This window comes from Enhydra lutris, unplaced genomic scaffold (assembly GCF_002288905.1).
Source record: "Enhydra lutris kenyoni isolate GAN:26980312 unplaced genomic scaffold, ASM228890v2 scaffoldscaffold2, whole genome shotgun sequence".
NCBI lineage: Eukaryota > Metazoa > Chordata > Mammalia > Carnivora > Mustelidae > Enhydra > Enhydra lutris.
Window position 1 is genome coordinate 3,787,862 of NW_019154086.1, and position 13,811 is coordinate 3,801,672.

The window sequence follows — 13,811 nt, forward strand, 5'->3', positions numbered from 1 at the left end:
TTCTGCTAGATCCTGATCTCAGAGTCATGAGATCAAGCCCCATGTGGGGCTCCGAGCTCAGCACAGAATCTGCTTGAGATTCTCTCTTTCCCTCTCCCTCTGCCCCTGCTCCCTATGTGCTCTCTCTCTCTTGTGCTCTCTCTAAAATAAGTTAAAAAATTTTAAAAACAAAACAAAACAAAAAAACCCCACATAACTAGATTACGTTGTTAAACTAGCAATCAAACCCAAGTCTTCTGTCACGAGGTCAAACAAGCTTTTCAGAACTCAAGATTTAAAATGCAAGAAAGCAGTTTCCATAACATTCTAAGAGACCAAATAGACAAAATGAAATTTTTAATTATGTAAATTCAATAATATGCAAAGAACAGCCCAGGACCAAATAAGAGCAGAGGTATATAAAAGACAAATGTAAGAGGTTTTTTTTTTTTTAATTGTTAATAAAAAATGACTAAAAATACGAAAAAATCATGTTATTTCTATTTGCTAAATAGCTGCTGCATAAAATAAATATAAACTTTGTACAACTCCCACCCTTCAGTGGAATCTGAGCTTTGATTTTACTAGCTCACTCCATTTCATCAGCAAGATTTATAGGAAAGTCAAGATTTTTGTAGAAAATCCATGATACGTAGCTCTAAGATATAAAATTTTTAATAGATTTTAAAAGATCTGGGCTCCAGAGTGAATGAGAAGTCCCTGGTTATAACCAGAACGTAATCATTTTAACTCCTCAATAACATGAAAAGTTTCTTCCGTTAAGTTCTCCTATATGAAAATATGCTCACAAGAAACTCACATGGTTACTCCCCTTTCCCCCCTCCAAATCTTTGCTTAGATGTCCCCTTCTCAGCAAGGCCTCCAGACCACCCTGTCTTCCAACCCACAGCCCTGATCTCATTCTAAGGCACTTTGTATCAATGTACAAATGTTGCCTACATCCACCAGTTTCAGTAACGTGTGGGTTTTGTGAGGGCAGAACCCTGTATGTCTTTTTGCTACAGAATTCCTGGTGCTATAAAGGGACACATACAGGCACATGGGATATTTGCTGAATGAATGTATCATTTCTTCCTTTGTCTCTCCCAACCTGAAATTTAGGAGAAAGAAAACCGGACAATGGACTAAACCATTTAACTAGTTCCCATGACCTGTCCATTCCAAAACTTAATATGGAAAATTGTAAATATATATATATATATATATATATATATATATATATATATATATGAAAGGTAGACCAAATAATAGAATCAACCTGCATGTACTCAACAATTATCAACTCATAACTAATCTTTCTTTCACCTATTTTCTCACTCATCAACTCCCTCTTATTATTTTGAAGACCATACCAGACACCATTAATTTCCTCCCCAAATATTTTTGATGTTTCTCTGAAAGACAAGGACTGTTTTTTTCTATATATCTACAGTAACATCCTCACCTGTAAAACACAACAATAATTCTATAACTTTGTTATTTAGTTTTCCTTCCTGATATGAATAGCATTTGGATGCCAAATGGTGGCATATGGTCACCAGTGACTCTACGCAATTACAGACTGACTATTCGTACCAGTGCTTCTGATTCCAGCCCCAAGTTATTTGCAATCAGCACTCTCTAGAGCACACCACTTATACATAATCAATACATACTCTAATGTGCATCCTTGACCTAACTCAGTAAAGAATACCCCAAGAAGGTTTGCTGGTGCTTCTGCTAGAATGATGCCACTGACCAATTAAGTGACCACAGTGACCAACCAGAGCCTTTGAAGATCACTCTTACTCACGCAGAATGCAATGTTTGTGGATAGAGAAATGAGGCAATAAAAAAGCATGGCTGGGTCCCCAGGATAACAAGAAAATGTGGAATTCTCAAGTGGCATTTCTAAAAACTGGCTTTGAGTTTCAGAACAAAATTAGTAGGGTAAAAGGATTTCTGGGGCTTTCAGAATGCAAGCCAGCAGAGTTCTGAGAAGCTTCAGCCGGGGAGGTGGCATTAAAGGACCTGAGCTTTCGTGAGTTGTAAAGCTCTCTTCAGGCTCTGAATAAATGTTCATCCACCACGGAAACAATCACTGAATTCACCAACTTCCAAGCATGGCTCATTGATATGACTTCAACCACACATCTTACCTGTGCCCTGAAAGCACCTTCGTCAAGGGGTGGTGGAGGAGGGAAGTTTCCGGGGCTGGATGGAAGAGCACCAGGATCATCTAGAGGTGGAGGCGGGGGTGGAAGAAAGTCACCTACAGAAAGGACATGCACACAGGAAGTGAATATACAGGCAATCGCACAGGACTCTTGAAAATCACACATTTGTTCAAGTTTACCGCACGGACATAGAACTTTTTGTCTCTTCGAGCAGTTATCCCCCATGATAGCTCTTTGCAGTTTCATCAGTAGCCTTACTTTTGAGAAGAATGAGGACCAGATCTGATACTTAGAAGGGACATAAAAGCTAGTCGAGAGGGGGCAGGACTGTTTAGCCAGAACAGAGAAGGTGCTTGGGGTTGTGGGGGCAGTGGCTGAGGTGTGTAAGATTTTCACAGTCAAGTAGAGGAGGAAAAAATGTGTACACAAATGATAATACAAGATAAAATATATTGAGATGGAGAACCAAATTCTTCTGGAAGCTAAGATAAAGGAAAGTTTATGTCCAGGTGGAGGGACCAAAGAAGGCTTATACTAGAGCATTACAATGGCCCCTGAACATTATGATATGGACAAGTCTGCTTGGCAGAAAGATAGGGGAACAAAGGCATAGATTAAAACACCCAGGGCCTAAGAATAAGGAGCAAGTTATTAAGATAGCATAAATATGGGAATGTAAAATAAAACTAGTAGGTAATAAAAATAAGTGTGGTGACCAAAAAAAAAAAAAAACAAAAAAACCCAACTTTCAAGTGTGTTGCATGTCTAGTAAATAGTTTGAATTTTATCATGCATGCGGTAGGGATCCAACAAGGACTTCTGAGAAGAAAAAAACCTGCTTGCAATACGATTTACTAAAGACTAATCTAAAAGTCCATGTAGGGCCGATCAGGAGAAACTAAAATAAGTAACATCACTGAAATCTACAGACAATCCAGGCAGGATGTTATAAGGGGTCAGCATATCAAGAAACCTCAAAACCACTGGCCAACCAGAACAGCATACCGATGTTATGTTGTTGTAAGAGAACGCCTAACCTCTAAGATCTGAGGTATATATATATAAACCCAAGAGCTCTGTGGCTTCATGACATGGAATTTTTAAAAAATACTTTGCAAGAAATCCTATTAGGAAAAGGAAATGTCCATTTAAAAAAAAAATTCTTGATTTGCCTTTCCTTCAAAAAACAATATTTAATGATAATAATAATAATAATAATAGATAATATTCATATATGAGTCGCCTTTCTTTGCATTTCAGATGCTCAACACTTACTGGTAAGGCCGCAAGTTCCATCACCCAGTGAGTTGCTTCTGGACAGTACCAAAATATCACAATTTAAGCCTTAATAAAAAAGACTAAATGGCACTGGAAGGAGAGTGGATTCAATATTCTGATACACCTTGGGGATGGTTCACTTGGGCTCTATTTGCCCTACAAATAACAGTCTTAGCGTTGGAAGAGTAGCTGTCCAATCTAGCTCCCCATTATATTCAGACTCTCAAGCAGTCAAACACACTATGTTTAGAATACTGTGCTTTTTGGACTCTCACTATGCACCAGTCACTTCTAAGATTTTCAAAGGCTACCTCTTAGTCCTCCATCCCTCCGTGCTGATGGTTCTCAAATTTTGGAGGTCGTCAGTACCTCAGAAAGGTCTGGTTAAACACAGATGGTTATGTCCCACCCACCGAGCTCCTGATTCTGTAGGTCTAGAGTGGCATCTGAGAGTGTGCATTTCTAATAAATGCCCAGGGGATCCTGATGGTACTGGTCCTGAGACCACACTTTGAGAACCACTGCATTTAAGCCAATTATTACATTATTCCTATTTTAGACTCCATAGGATTAGAAAGGTTAAAAGACTTATGTCATATAGAAACATTTCTGTTTCTCTTAACTTTCTAGATGTGCACATCTGGAGACATGCTTTGTCCATGTGCCTATTGGGGTTATAAGTCTCATAAACCTTCAGTAACTCTACCCAGTAGTTCTGAACACTGGCTACTTACTAGAATCACCAAGAAAGCTTATCTAAAAATGCCCTTGCCCAAATACCAGCTCACATCAATCCAATCAATATCTTGGGGATGAGGGAAAGAGGGTAGAGAGGAGATGTCAGGTGCCACTCCTCCCTTAAAACCCAAATGAGACTAATGTGCAGTCTGAATTGAGAAACTAACTTGGCCTTCCTTTGGCCAAACACTGCACTAAAAAGTAATAATAATTATATATATGTATATATATACATATATAGTAATTATAGATAGATAGATAGATAGATAGATAGATAGATTTAACACCTGTTAAATAACAAGAATTGTCACCAAGTTCTTTTCTGCCTTGAAAAGTCAGAACCTAGGAGAAGAATGTTCACGATGAAATCTTAAGTGATCAGCAAAGGTCTGTGCTGATAGAGACTGATGCTACCAAATTCTAGTGTACGGCCTACTTTTCTGGTTCAAATGTTCTATCCGGACCTATGCCTTCTTCATAACTAATTTAAACTTCTGAGCGCCTTCTTATACTTTAGCACCATTTATTATGTCACAGAGAACTGTTGGAACATTAAACCGGATCAGAACGGAATGGAATCTTGGAGATCATATCATAAAGGTAGATATAGAGGCCCATGAAAGCCACATGAACAGTCCAAGTTCTCAGCAAATTAGTCTTAGAATAAAAACTACAACTGCTTGTGTCTGCAGCCCCTTCCACTTACAGTCAATCCTTGGAAAAAATAGGTTGGCATTCCACAGGTCGACGGATACACAGATTTTGTATAGCACAGTCCTGTAAATGTATTTTCTCTTCCTTATGTTTTCCTTAACATTTTCTCTTCCCTAGCTTACTTCATCATAAGAGTACAGTATATGATATATATAACATACAAAATACATACAACCAAGTGTTCGTTTATTGGCCAAGAATCCACAGGATCAACAGTAGCTATTAGCAGTCAGTGTTTATGGAGAGTTGGAAGACATGTGGATTGTCAACCGCATGGGGTCAGAGCCTTTCATTCCTGTGTCAGTCAAGGGTGAACTGCATATCCTTCCTGACTCTATTTCTACCTCAAAAATTGAATATATAGTGAGGCATAGGTTGTCAACAATCCTGGGAAGGTGAAAAGGAACAAAAAAGGAAGACGGAATGTATTCTTAAAAGAAATAACTTGAAAACAACAAAAATCTAGACTGCTTATTCTAGGTGAAGATTAGATTAAGATTTTTAAAATAGTGATATGTTCATAAAAATTATCAGATAATTTTCAGTTTTTCAAGCTCGACCATCATAGGCCTCTTCCTTCATTATTTGGAGTGGAGCTCACATTTTAAAACGGTGTGGAGGAGCAGGCAAATGCCTAAGAAACAGACACACACATGATAAAGGATAGAAAATGGGTCCTTTGGAGGGAAACAACCAGCTGAGATAGTTGGAATGAAAAGCTCTTAATAATTATCTTAAATCAGACTAAGAACTATTTCAAGAACTCTGATTTATGGTTCACCATTTTAACAGGCAATTAAGCAAAGGAAAATGCTTCTAAGTTGCAGGAAAAATAAGACTGCATAAGAGAGAAAGCAAATTTACATGTTTAAAGAAGATGGTAAAATGGAAAGAACAAAACAACAAAGTGTGTGTGTTTGTCTGTGTGTATCTTTGTGTGTCTTTGTGTCTCTGTTAAAGAAGATGGTAAAATGGAAAGAACAAAACAACAAAGTGTGTGTGTGTGTCTGTGTGTATCTTTGTGTGTCTTTGTGTCTCTGTGTCTGTGTTGGTGGGGGAGGGATCCTTTCCATTTCTGCAGATTTTTACAACAATGAGGGAGCATCTGGCTTAGAAGCTCAGGTGGTGACCCTCCAGAAACACATCCACAAGGAATCAGCTGCAGGACCTTGCGACTAGCAATGCTAAGCTATAGACCTTCACATTAGTGCATGGCCTGTCCTCCTCTCTGCTTGCAAGGGGAAATCCAAATGGAATTTTCAGACCCTGTGAATTACAGGGGCATGGAATAAATCAAGCAAGCAAGCCAAAACAGAACACACCATCAGGCTACTGAACAATGCAGGGATACCTAAAATCTAAGATGGAAATATTTAGTTTCAGAAGAAGAAGGGTAGGGTGCCAGGGTAGCTCAGTCAGTTAAGCGGGTGCCTTTGGCTCAGGTTGTGATCCCAGGCTCCTGAGATCGAGCCCCACATTGGGCTCCCTGCTCAGTGGGGAGCCTGCTGTTCCCTCTGCCTGCTGCTATCCCTGTTTGTGCTTTCCCTCTGTCAAATGGATAAATAAAATCTTAAAAAAAAAAAAAAAAAAACACAAAAGAAAGAGGGTAGTCCCAACCACATGCCTATAGACTGGTGTCCTCCTTACCCTTTTCCTAGCCATCCAAAGCCTATCCACATACAAAATACATGTATCCCTCACTTGCCAGGCAAAGAGTTAACTCAAGCTACACAGCTAGTGAAATACGGAGCTGGAAATGGATCGTCACTCTGCATGGCAGAAAAGCTAGGAAGTATCTCACTTAATTTGCTCTGTATCATCCCAAAGAATTCAGCTAATTTTCAACAGATTTTTACTTTGTGCCAGAGGTAGCACCACGAGGCAGCTAAAGTGCAAAGTGTATGTCTCTGACTCTCAAAGACCACTTTATGCCAACTCGCTGCCACAAAAGAGCCCGCAATGCATAGCATTAACCTGAGAAGCAAGCAAGGCGAATCTGCCAAGACCCCAGGTATGCATCCTTTCTCCGGCCACCCTTTCTAGACTAGGGGTTAGAAGGCAGGAACACAAAGAAGCTTATACAGCTACCCGCTAGGAACTGAGTTATCCGCCACAGTAGGTGCCCTAGTGACATGGCTCGGGCACCCACGAAAGTCATCTATCGCCCTGAATGCAGAGCTCACTTCTCGCTTCATCAAATCAAGGCCAACATCAGAGGGGAAAAAAGAGCAAGAATTTACTAGCAAAGAAGGTGATAAATTACTAGTTATAGGTGATGGTAGTGAAAAACTCAAGGGAATAACTAAACTCAGATCATCAGTGACGTTTGAATTAATTGACTATAGTTAAAAAACAACAACAGAAAAAGCATCATTCCTTCTCTTCTTCCAGCATCCGTGTACACCTGCACGCATACATGGGGATTCACACAGCAGCCCCCTGTGTGCCCCACATAGGGGTCTATCACAGCACCTCTAATACTTAGGTGTTTGTGGTCATTCTCTCCCACTTCGAACTGAAGCTCCCAGCAAGGAGAGCCCTCTTACAGTTTCTTTCTAGCTCCACATCCTAGGATAAGATTTGGGCCACAGTACACTCTCAGTAAATAGATTAGCTGAGTAACTGACATACATAGAAAGCTACTTCATTGTTCAATTGATGTTTTAAAAAAAATGGCCTGATGCCTTACATAGTGTTCAAATGTCAATGTACAAATGGCCAAGGGTATCTAGATAAAACACAGACTCAGACTCAGCAGGTATGGGATAAGGCCTGAGACTCTGCATGTCTAACATCCTCGCTGGGGGCTGAGGCTGTAGGCCCATGTGCGCCACAGGGAGGAGCATGGCTTTCTTTAGGGCCCTTCCAGTTGGCTGCTGTTGGTTCTCCGACTTTCTTATGTGGCTACTTTCTGGTTGTTTAAGGAAATAAACATTAAGGTATACATATAAAGAAAATCACTTATCGGCTTTTCAAGTTAAGTATTTAAATTATGAGTATATAACAGATTGGGTTGGAACACACATACATGTACACACACACACACACACACACACACACACACACACACAAAATGTCATTACAGTGACCAAATCATAAGCAATTACAGTGACCAAATCATAAGCTTCCAGTAAAAAATTATCCATTTCTGTTTATAGTCACTAATAGAGGACAGAAATATGTTCAGAAGAAAATCATACAAGATTTCAAGCCTAGAACTTGAAATGCAAACCCCAGGTCTACCCTTTACTCCAGAAAAGGCCATACTACCATCTCAGGCTCGGCCTCCCTCACCTATGAAATGAGGATGACCATATCCACTTCCGTGTCACCCTCCAGATCAAAGCAGTTTAAACAGAGACTCTGAACCTTTTTGACCACCACCAGGAGTAAAGAAATACCCTTTTATATCATGATGCAATATGACCACTCGGCCCTATCTAAGTACACGTATATCTGAAACGAGGATTTCACGAAGCCATACTTCCCACACGTTACACACACTGAAATTTCTATTAGATGTATTTATTTACAAACCGCTGGTTATTCATGGAGTAACCACCACTACAGTGACTGTGACCCAGAACTCAGAAAACGACCTCAACTCCCAACCAAAACATCAGGAAGCGAATCTGAATTTAACTTGTAACACGTCTACATACCTGGGGGCCATTCTTGCTGCTTTCTACACAGGCACGAGGGGACAACTGAGTCTAAAGCTGCCACCTCAAGAGACCAAGTCGGAGAAGGCAAAGCTCTCTGAAAAGGTTGAAGAGATTGAGAGGAAGACAAAGCAAAAGCGACAGGAGTGGCGGTCTCCATAGGTGACAGAGCAGCATCACCCTTGTAGAGTCCTCCTTAGAGATGAGAGGCAATTTATTACAGAACAAAGCAACTAAAGACCCATTACAATTCCAACCTCAACGCCATCTTCACTTTATATGAAACACACTTGCCACCCAGGAAATTACAGCAGAAAACACATCAAGTGAAATATTTTTTAAAATGACACATTCGCAGGGCGTCTGGCTGGCTCGGTCTGTAGAGCAGCGACTCTGGATCTCAGGGTCGCAAGTTTGAGCTCCATGTTGGGTGTAGAGTTTGCTTAAAACAATGAGGTGTTCATGGTTTAGGACAGCATGTATAATGGTATCATTTGCATGAAAATATATATGCCTGTGTTGTCATGGATTATCTTGTAAATGGATTCCTAAGAAATTGTTAACAGCAAGTTGCCTCTATGAAGAAGTTGAATTTTATCACTAGGAACAAGAGTGGAAAAGAGACTTACTCTCCGTGATACAAAATTTTCAACTGCCATTATTTTACCCATTTACTTTTTTTTGGAATTCCAGTACCGTTAACGGACAATATTATATTAGCTTCAGGTGTGCATTACAGTGATCCGGCAATTCACACATTAATCAGTACTCTTAATCCCCATCACCTGTCTCACCCACTCCCCACCACCACCTCCCTTCTGGTAACCATCAGTTTGTTCTCTACATTTAAGAGTCTGCTTCTTGGTCTCTCTCTTTTTTACCTTTGTGCATTTATTTTATTCCTTCAAGTCCTCATATGAATGAAATTACATGGTATTTTTAAAAAAATTTTTATTTAAACTCAATTTAATTAACATACAGTGCATTATTATTTTCATAGACAGAATTTAGAGATTCATCAGTTGCACAGAACACCCAGGGCTCATTACATCAAGTGGCCTCCTGAATGTCCAACACCCAGCCACCCCATCCCCCCACCCACCTCCCCTCCAGCAGCCCTCAGTTCCTTTCCCATAGTTAAGAGTCTCTTATGGTTTGTCTCCCTCTCTGATTTCATCTTATTTTATCATATGAGGAATTTAAGAAACAAAACAGATGAACATAGGGGAAGGGAAGGAAAACTATATACTATTTTTAAAATAACATGTATACACAAAACCAAAGAGAAATTCTCAGTACCTAGAAATGTGTCATCTGCAAATATTGAGCTGACCAAGGTTTTAAATACTACCAGGAAACACTGGGATATGGCAGAGGTCAAGAAACCATTGAGGCTAAGTCCCATTGAATGCATCACCTCTCAGGCTTCTCAAAGGATTTACTACCCACTGGTAGTAACTAAAAATATGAAAGGAAATACCCCGACTTTGTCAACCAGTTATCTGTAGTATAGAGAATAAAAAGCCTGCTTATTCCTAGAGCCAAAGCCTGTGTACCATCTCAGTGTGACCTCAGACCTCTGTCCTAGAGAGAGATTAAGTCCTCATGGAGCTATTAATAAAGCAGCTCCTATATTCCCATTTTGCTCCTGTTCTTTGAGTAGACAGCCCCTTTGAAAACTCTCTGGAAGAAGTGATAATTATCAGGCAAACGCTGGGCATTCCCAGTTCCCTGTCCTCGTCATCCAAATAGCAACACCGCCAGCCCCCTTAAAAAATGCATCTTCATCTGTAAGTGAGGAGATATGTGACCTTAAGCAAGCGATTCTAATTCCTCAGCTGTGACACCAGACACTTTTGTTGGGAGTTCAGGTTTTTATTATACATAATTATACATTAGAAAATTAACCTTTCTATTTTCCTTCCATTTTTATTTTCTGCTGCTTAACTAAAAAACAGATTGTTGATTGTAATAGTACTTAATTTTCTAATCAATGTCATTTACATGGTAGGACTAAGATTAAAAATAATAATGAAGGGGCACCTGGGTGACTCAGCGGGTTAAGCCTCTGCCTTCGGCTCAGGTCATGATCTCAGGGTCCTGGGATCGAGCCCCACATTGGGCTCCCTGCTTAGCAGGGAACCTGGTTCCCTCCCTCTCTCTCTGCCTTTCTCTCTGCCTATTTGTGATCTCTCTCTCTGTGTCAAATAAATAAGTAAAATTTTTTAAAATATAATGATGAAACATAATATTGATGACAAAAAAAAATCTGCATTTTTCTATGCTAGTCATATATAAATAGAGGAGGGTTAAGATAAGACTTTTCTCAAGAAAATCTGACAACAAGTATCAAGAGCCATAAAATATTTACACGCTTTAATGCAGCAACACCACTTTTAATAAATTGTCCTACAAAAGAAGTAACTGAAGAGTACATAGAGAAGCACAGTAAAGAATCTTCATCACAATGAAATATAATGGAATTAATCAGAACGTTCATCAGTAAAGTATCGGTAAAAAAAATCAACTGCAGTCAATCACACACTGGGAAACTGTGTAGCCATCAAAATAATGATTTTCATCCAGATCTGATATCTGTTTACTCATGGATTGAGTGCCTTTTATGTGTCAGGCATTATTCTAGACATAAAAGGGGAAATCAAACATTAAGAACAAAAAATAAAATAAAAAAGTGATGTACTCATGGAACTTATAGTCTATCAGAAGGAGAGGAATCCTTAAAAATAAATTCAACAGGAGCGCCTGGGTGGCTCAGTGGGTTAAGCCTCTGCCTTCAGCTCAGGTCATGATCTCAGGGTCCTGAGATTGAGCCCTGCATCGGGCTCTCTGCTCAGCAGGAAGCCTGCTCCCCTTTCCCCCTCTGCCTGCCTCTCTCCCTACTTGTTATCTCTCTCTCTCTCTCTGTGTCAAATAAATAAAATCTTAACAAAATAAAAATAAAAATAAAAAATAAATTAAACAAAACATAGTCACAAATGGTGATTAGCACTAGGAAACAGAGAGCAAAGAAATCACGGGAGTGCAAGGGTGGGGATGGAAAGCCAAATTTTTAAGAGAACGGTTGGGAAATGCCTCACCAATGTTGCATTTGAACAAAGACTTAAATCTAGTGAGGGAGTGAGTCACGGAGTATCTGGAAGAAGAACCTGAAGAACTTTCTGACATATCATATGAGGAAAATAGTGGGCTACTGAATAGTGCTCATCACATGGTCCTATTTTTGTAGAAACCTGTATGTTAACAATGGTTGTCTAGAGCTTATGGGAAGAGTTGTGGTTTTTTTTTTTTTCCCTTCCTTTTTAATCCTTCTCCTTTTGGTTCAACTGTTATACAATAAATGTGAATCACAGACATGCATTTTTTAAAAATCAAAGGAAGACACTGTGAAATGAATCGCAGAATCGACTCAAACCCAGTGTTTAATTTTAATGTGCCACTATATTTACCCAAGCCCAAATGTAATGTCTCCGTCATCTTTCTAAATAACTTTAGCTTGAAATGTTCATTGTGATTCTCAAATTAAAAGCAAGAAGAATTATTTATCCTAAAGCGGATAAAGTCTCCCTGATTTTCAAATGGACAGTTTCACTCTACAATTCACTAATACAGAATCCCTGGGTCTTCACTAAATCCAACATTCCCCGTGCTTCCCCACAAATAAATTATTTGTGTGAAGTTGGAATACATCTAAGCATACTGCACTCCTCTATTTTACTGCAGTTTCCATTTGTTGAAAATAAATTCAATTTCTTAGTCAAAAGCACTGAATGATTTTTAAGTAATACGAAATTAGGAGGACGGTCTGGTTCTGCAAATGGACTAGAACCAGAACTAACATTTTTTTTTTTTTTAAAGATTTTTTTTTAATTTATTTGACAGACAGAGATCACAAGTAGGCAGAGAGACAGGCAGAGAGAGAGGAGGAAGCAGGCTCCCTGCTGAGCAGAGAGCCCGATGCGGGGCTCGATCCCAGGACCCTGGGATCATGACCTGAGCCGAAGGCAGAGGCTTTAACCCACTGAGCCACCCAGGTGCACCCAGAACTAACATTTTTAATCCACCAATTGTCATCTGTCTTACAAAACGTGCTAATTGCTACCCAAACAACAAACCAACCCATATATTTCGGCTTCCAAAGATGGGCACTCAAAATGAATAGAGCAACGACCTAAGTAAGCCTAAGCATCAATCTTCTACCAGCTACTGAGATATCTTCGGTCCCAACATCAAAAAGTAAAATTCTCTCTGTTCCAAACTGAAATGAAAATTAAAAATTCATGTTGTGGACAGAGAATGAGGCAACAGTCCAGGGAAACAACAACAAATCTTCATTTACCACTGAAAAAGGAAGGCGGAAAACAAATAGTGTGCTGAAAGACAATTCCAAAAAATACCCCCTTCCTCTGGAGATAGGACATCACCCCATGGCAATCATTGAGGGCAGAAGCCTCCCTTCCCCTCAAAGATGGTCGGAAGCTTAAGGGGGTAAGTTTTCACAATAAAAACACTTGAACTATCGCAGTTAACTTATTCAATCACTGCTGTATTTGGATAAAGTAAACCATCCCCACTTTGAAGACAACATACCTCTCTGTCCTGATTTAGCTATTAGAGCAAAGCATTCTGCTCTTCGTTAGTTTAATTACGTATCTACTGGTTTATCCTACTAGACTACATGTGTTTTTACCCTGGACAACTTTGTCCCTTTCCAGTTATTTACATAAGGTTAATACAGTACAGTACTGGTGGGTCACAGGTCCTGCAAGGTGCTAACTATTGGACAGCTAATGATATCAGTCTTAAAATAGCCACTGAGTTTTGCTGTTGTTGGTAGCGGTGGTGTTTCTACACATTCCCTTACTCAGAGCATGTCCTCAAGATACAGGCAATGAGTCCACATTCCTAAGTCATCGCCTGATTACGGGGGCGTCCCAGCCTCCAGACATGCGACATCATATGTATTGTACTTGACCTTTCTTCCACAATAAGAGATCTGTAGATAGGTCTTAACAGTATCTATACCCCACCAAGTATCTAGAAACTTCTTGAAAAATCCTCCAGGAATTTTGAAGAGTCAGAATTCTTCCCATAAACGAGAAATGGGAATGGAGGAGGAACAGGGACATGAAGGAAGATGAAAGAGAGATGTCACATGGACAAAATCTCAAAAGGTCAGTTCTTGAGGTGTTGGAACAAATCTGACTTTTAACTGAGGGTGTACATCCAAATCTCATGGGCACTT

The 13,811-nt window shown here is 39.6% G+C and overlaps 1 protein-coding gene across 2 annotated transcripts in view; it reads right to left on the minus strand.

The window, feature by feature from the left end:
* The window catches only part of LOC111150501 (LIM domain containing preferred translocation partner in lipoma), a 647,570-nt gene that overhangs the window by 360,447 nt on the left and 273,312 nt on the right, over positions 1-13,811 (minus strand). For both annotated transcript variants that reach the window (XM_022507994.1, XM_022507986.1), the window contains one exon: positions 2,139-2,251. In XM_022507994.1, coding sequence (XP_022363702.1) covers positions 2,139-2,251 — 113 coding nt within the window. The remainder of the gene's footprint in view (positions 1-2,138; positions 2,252-13,811) is intronic.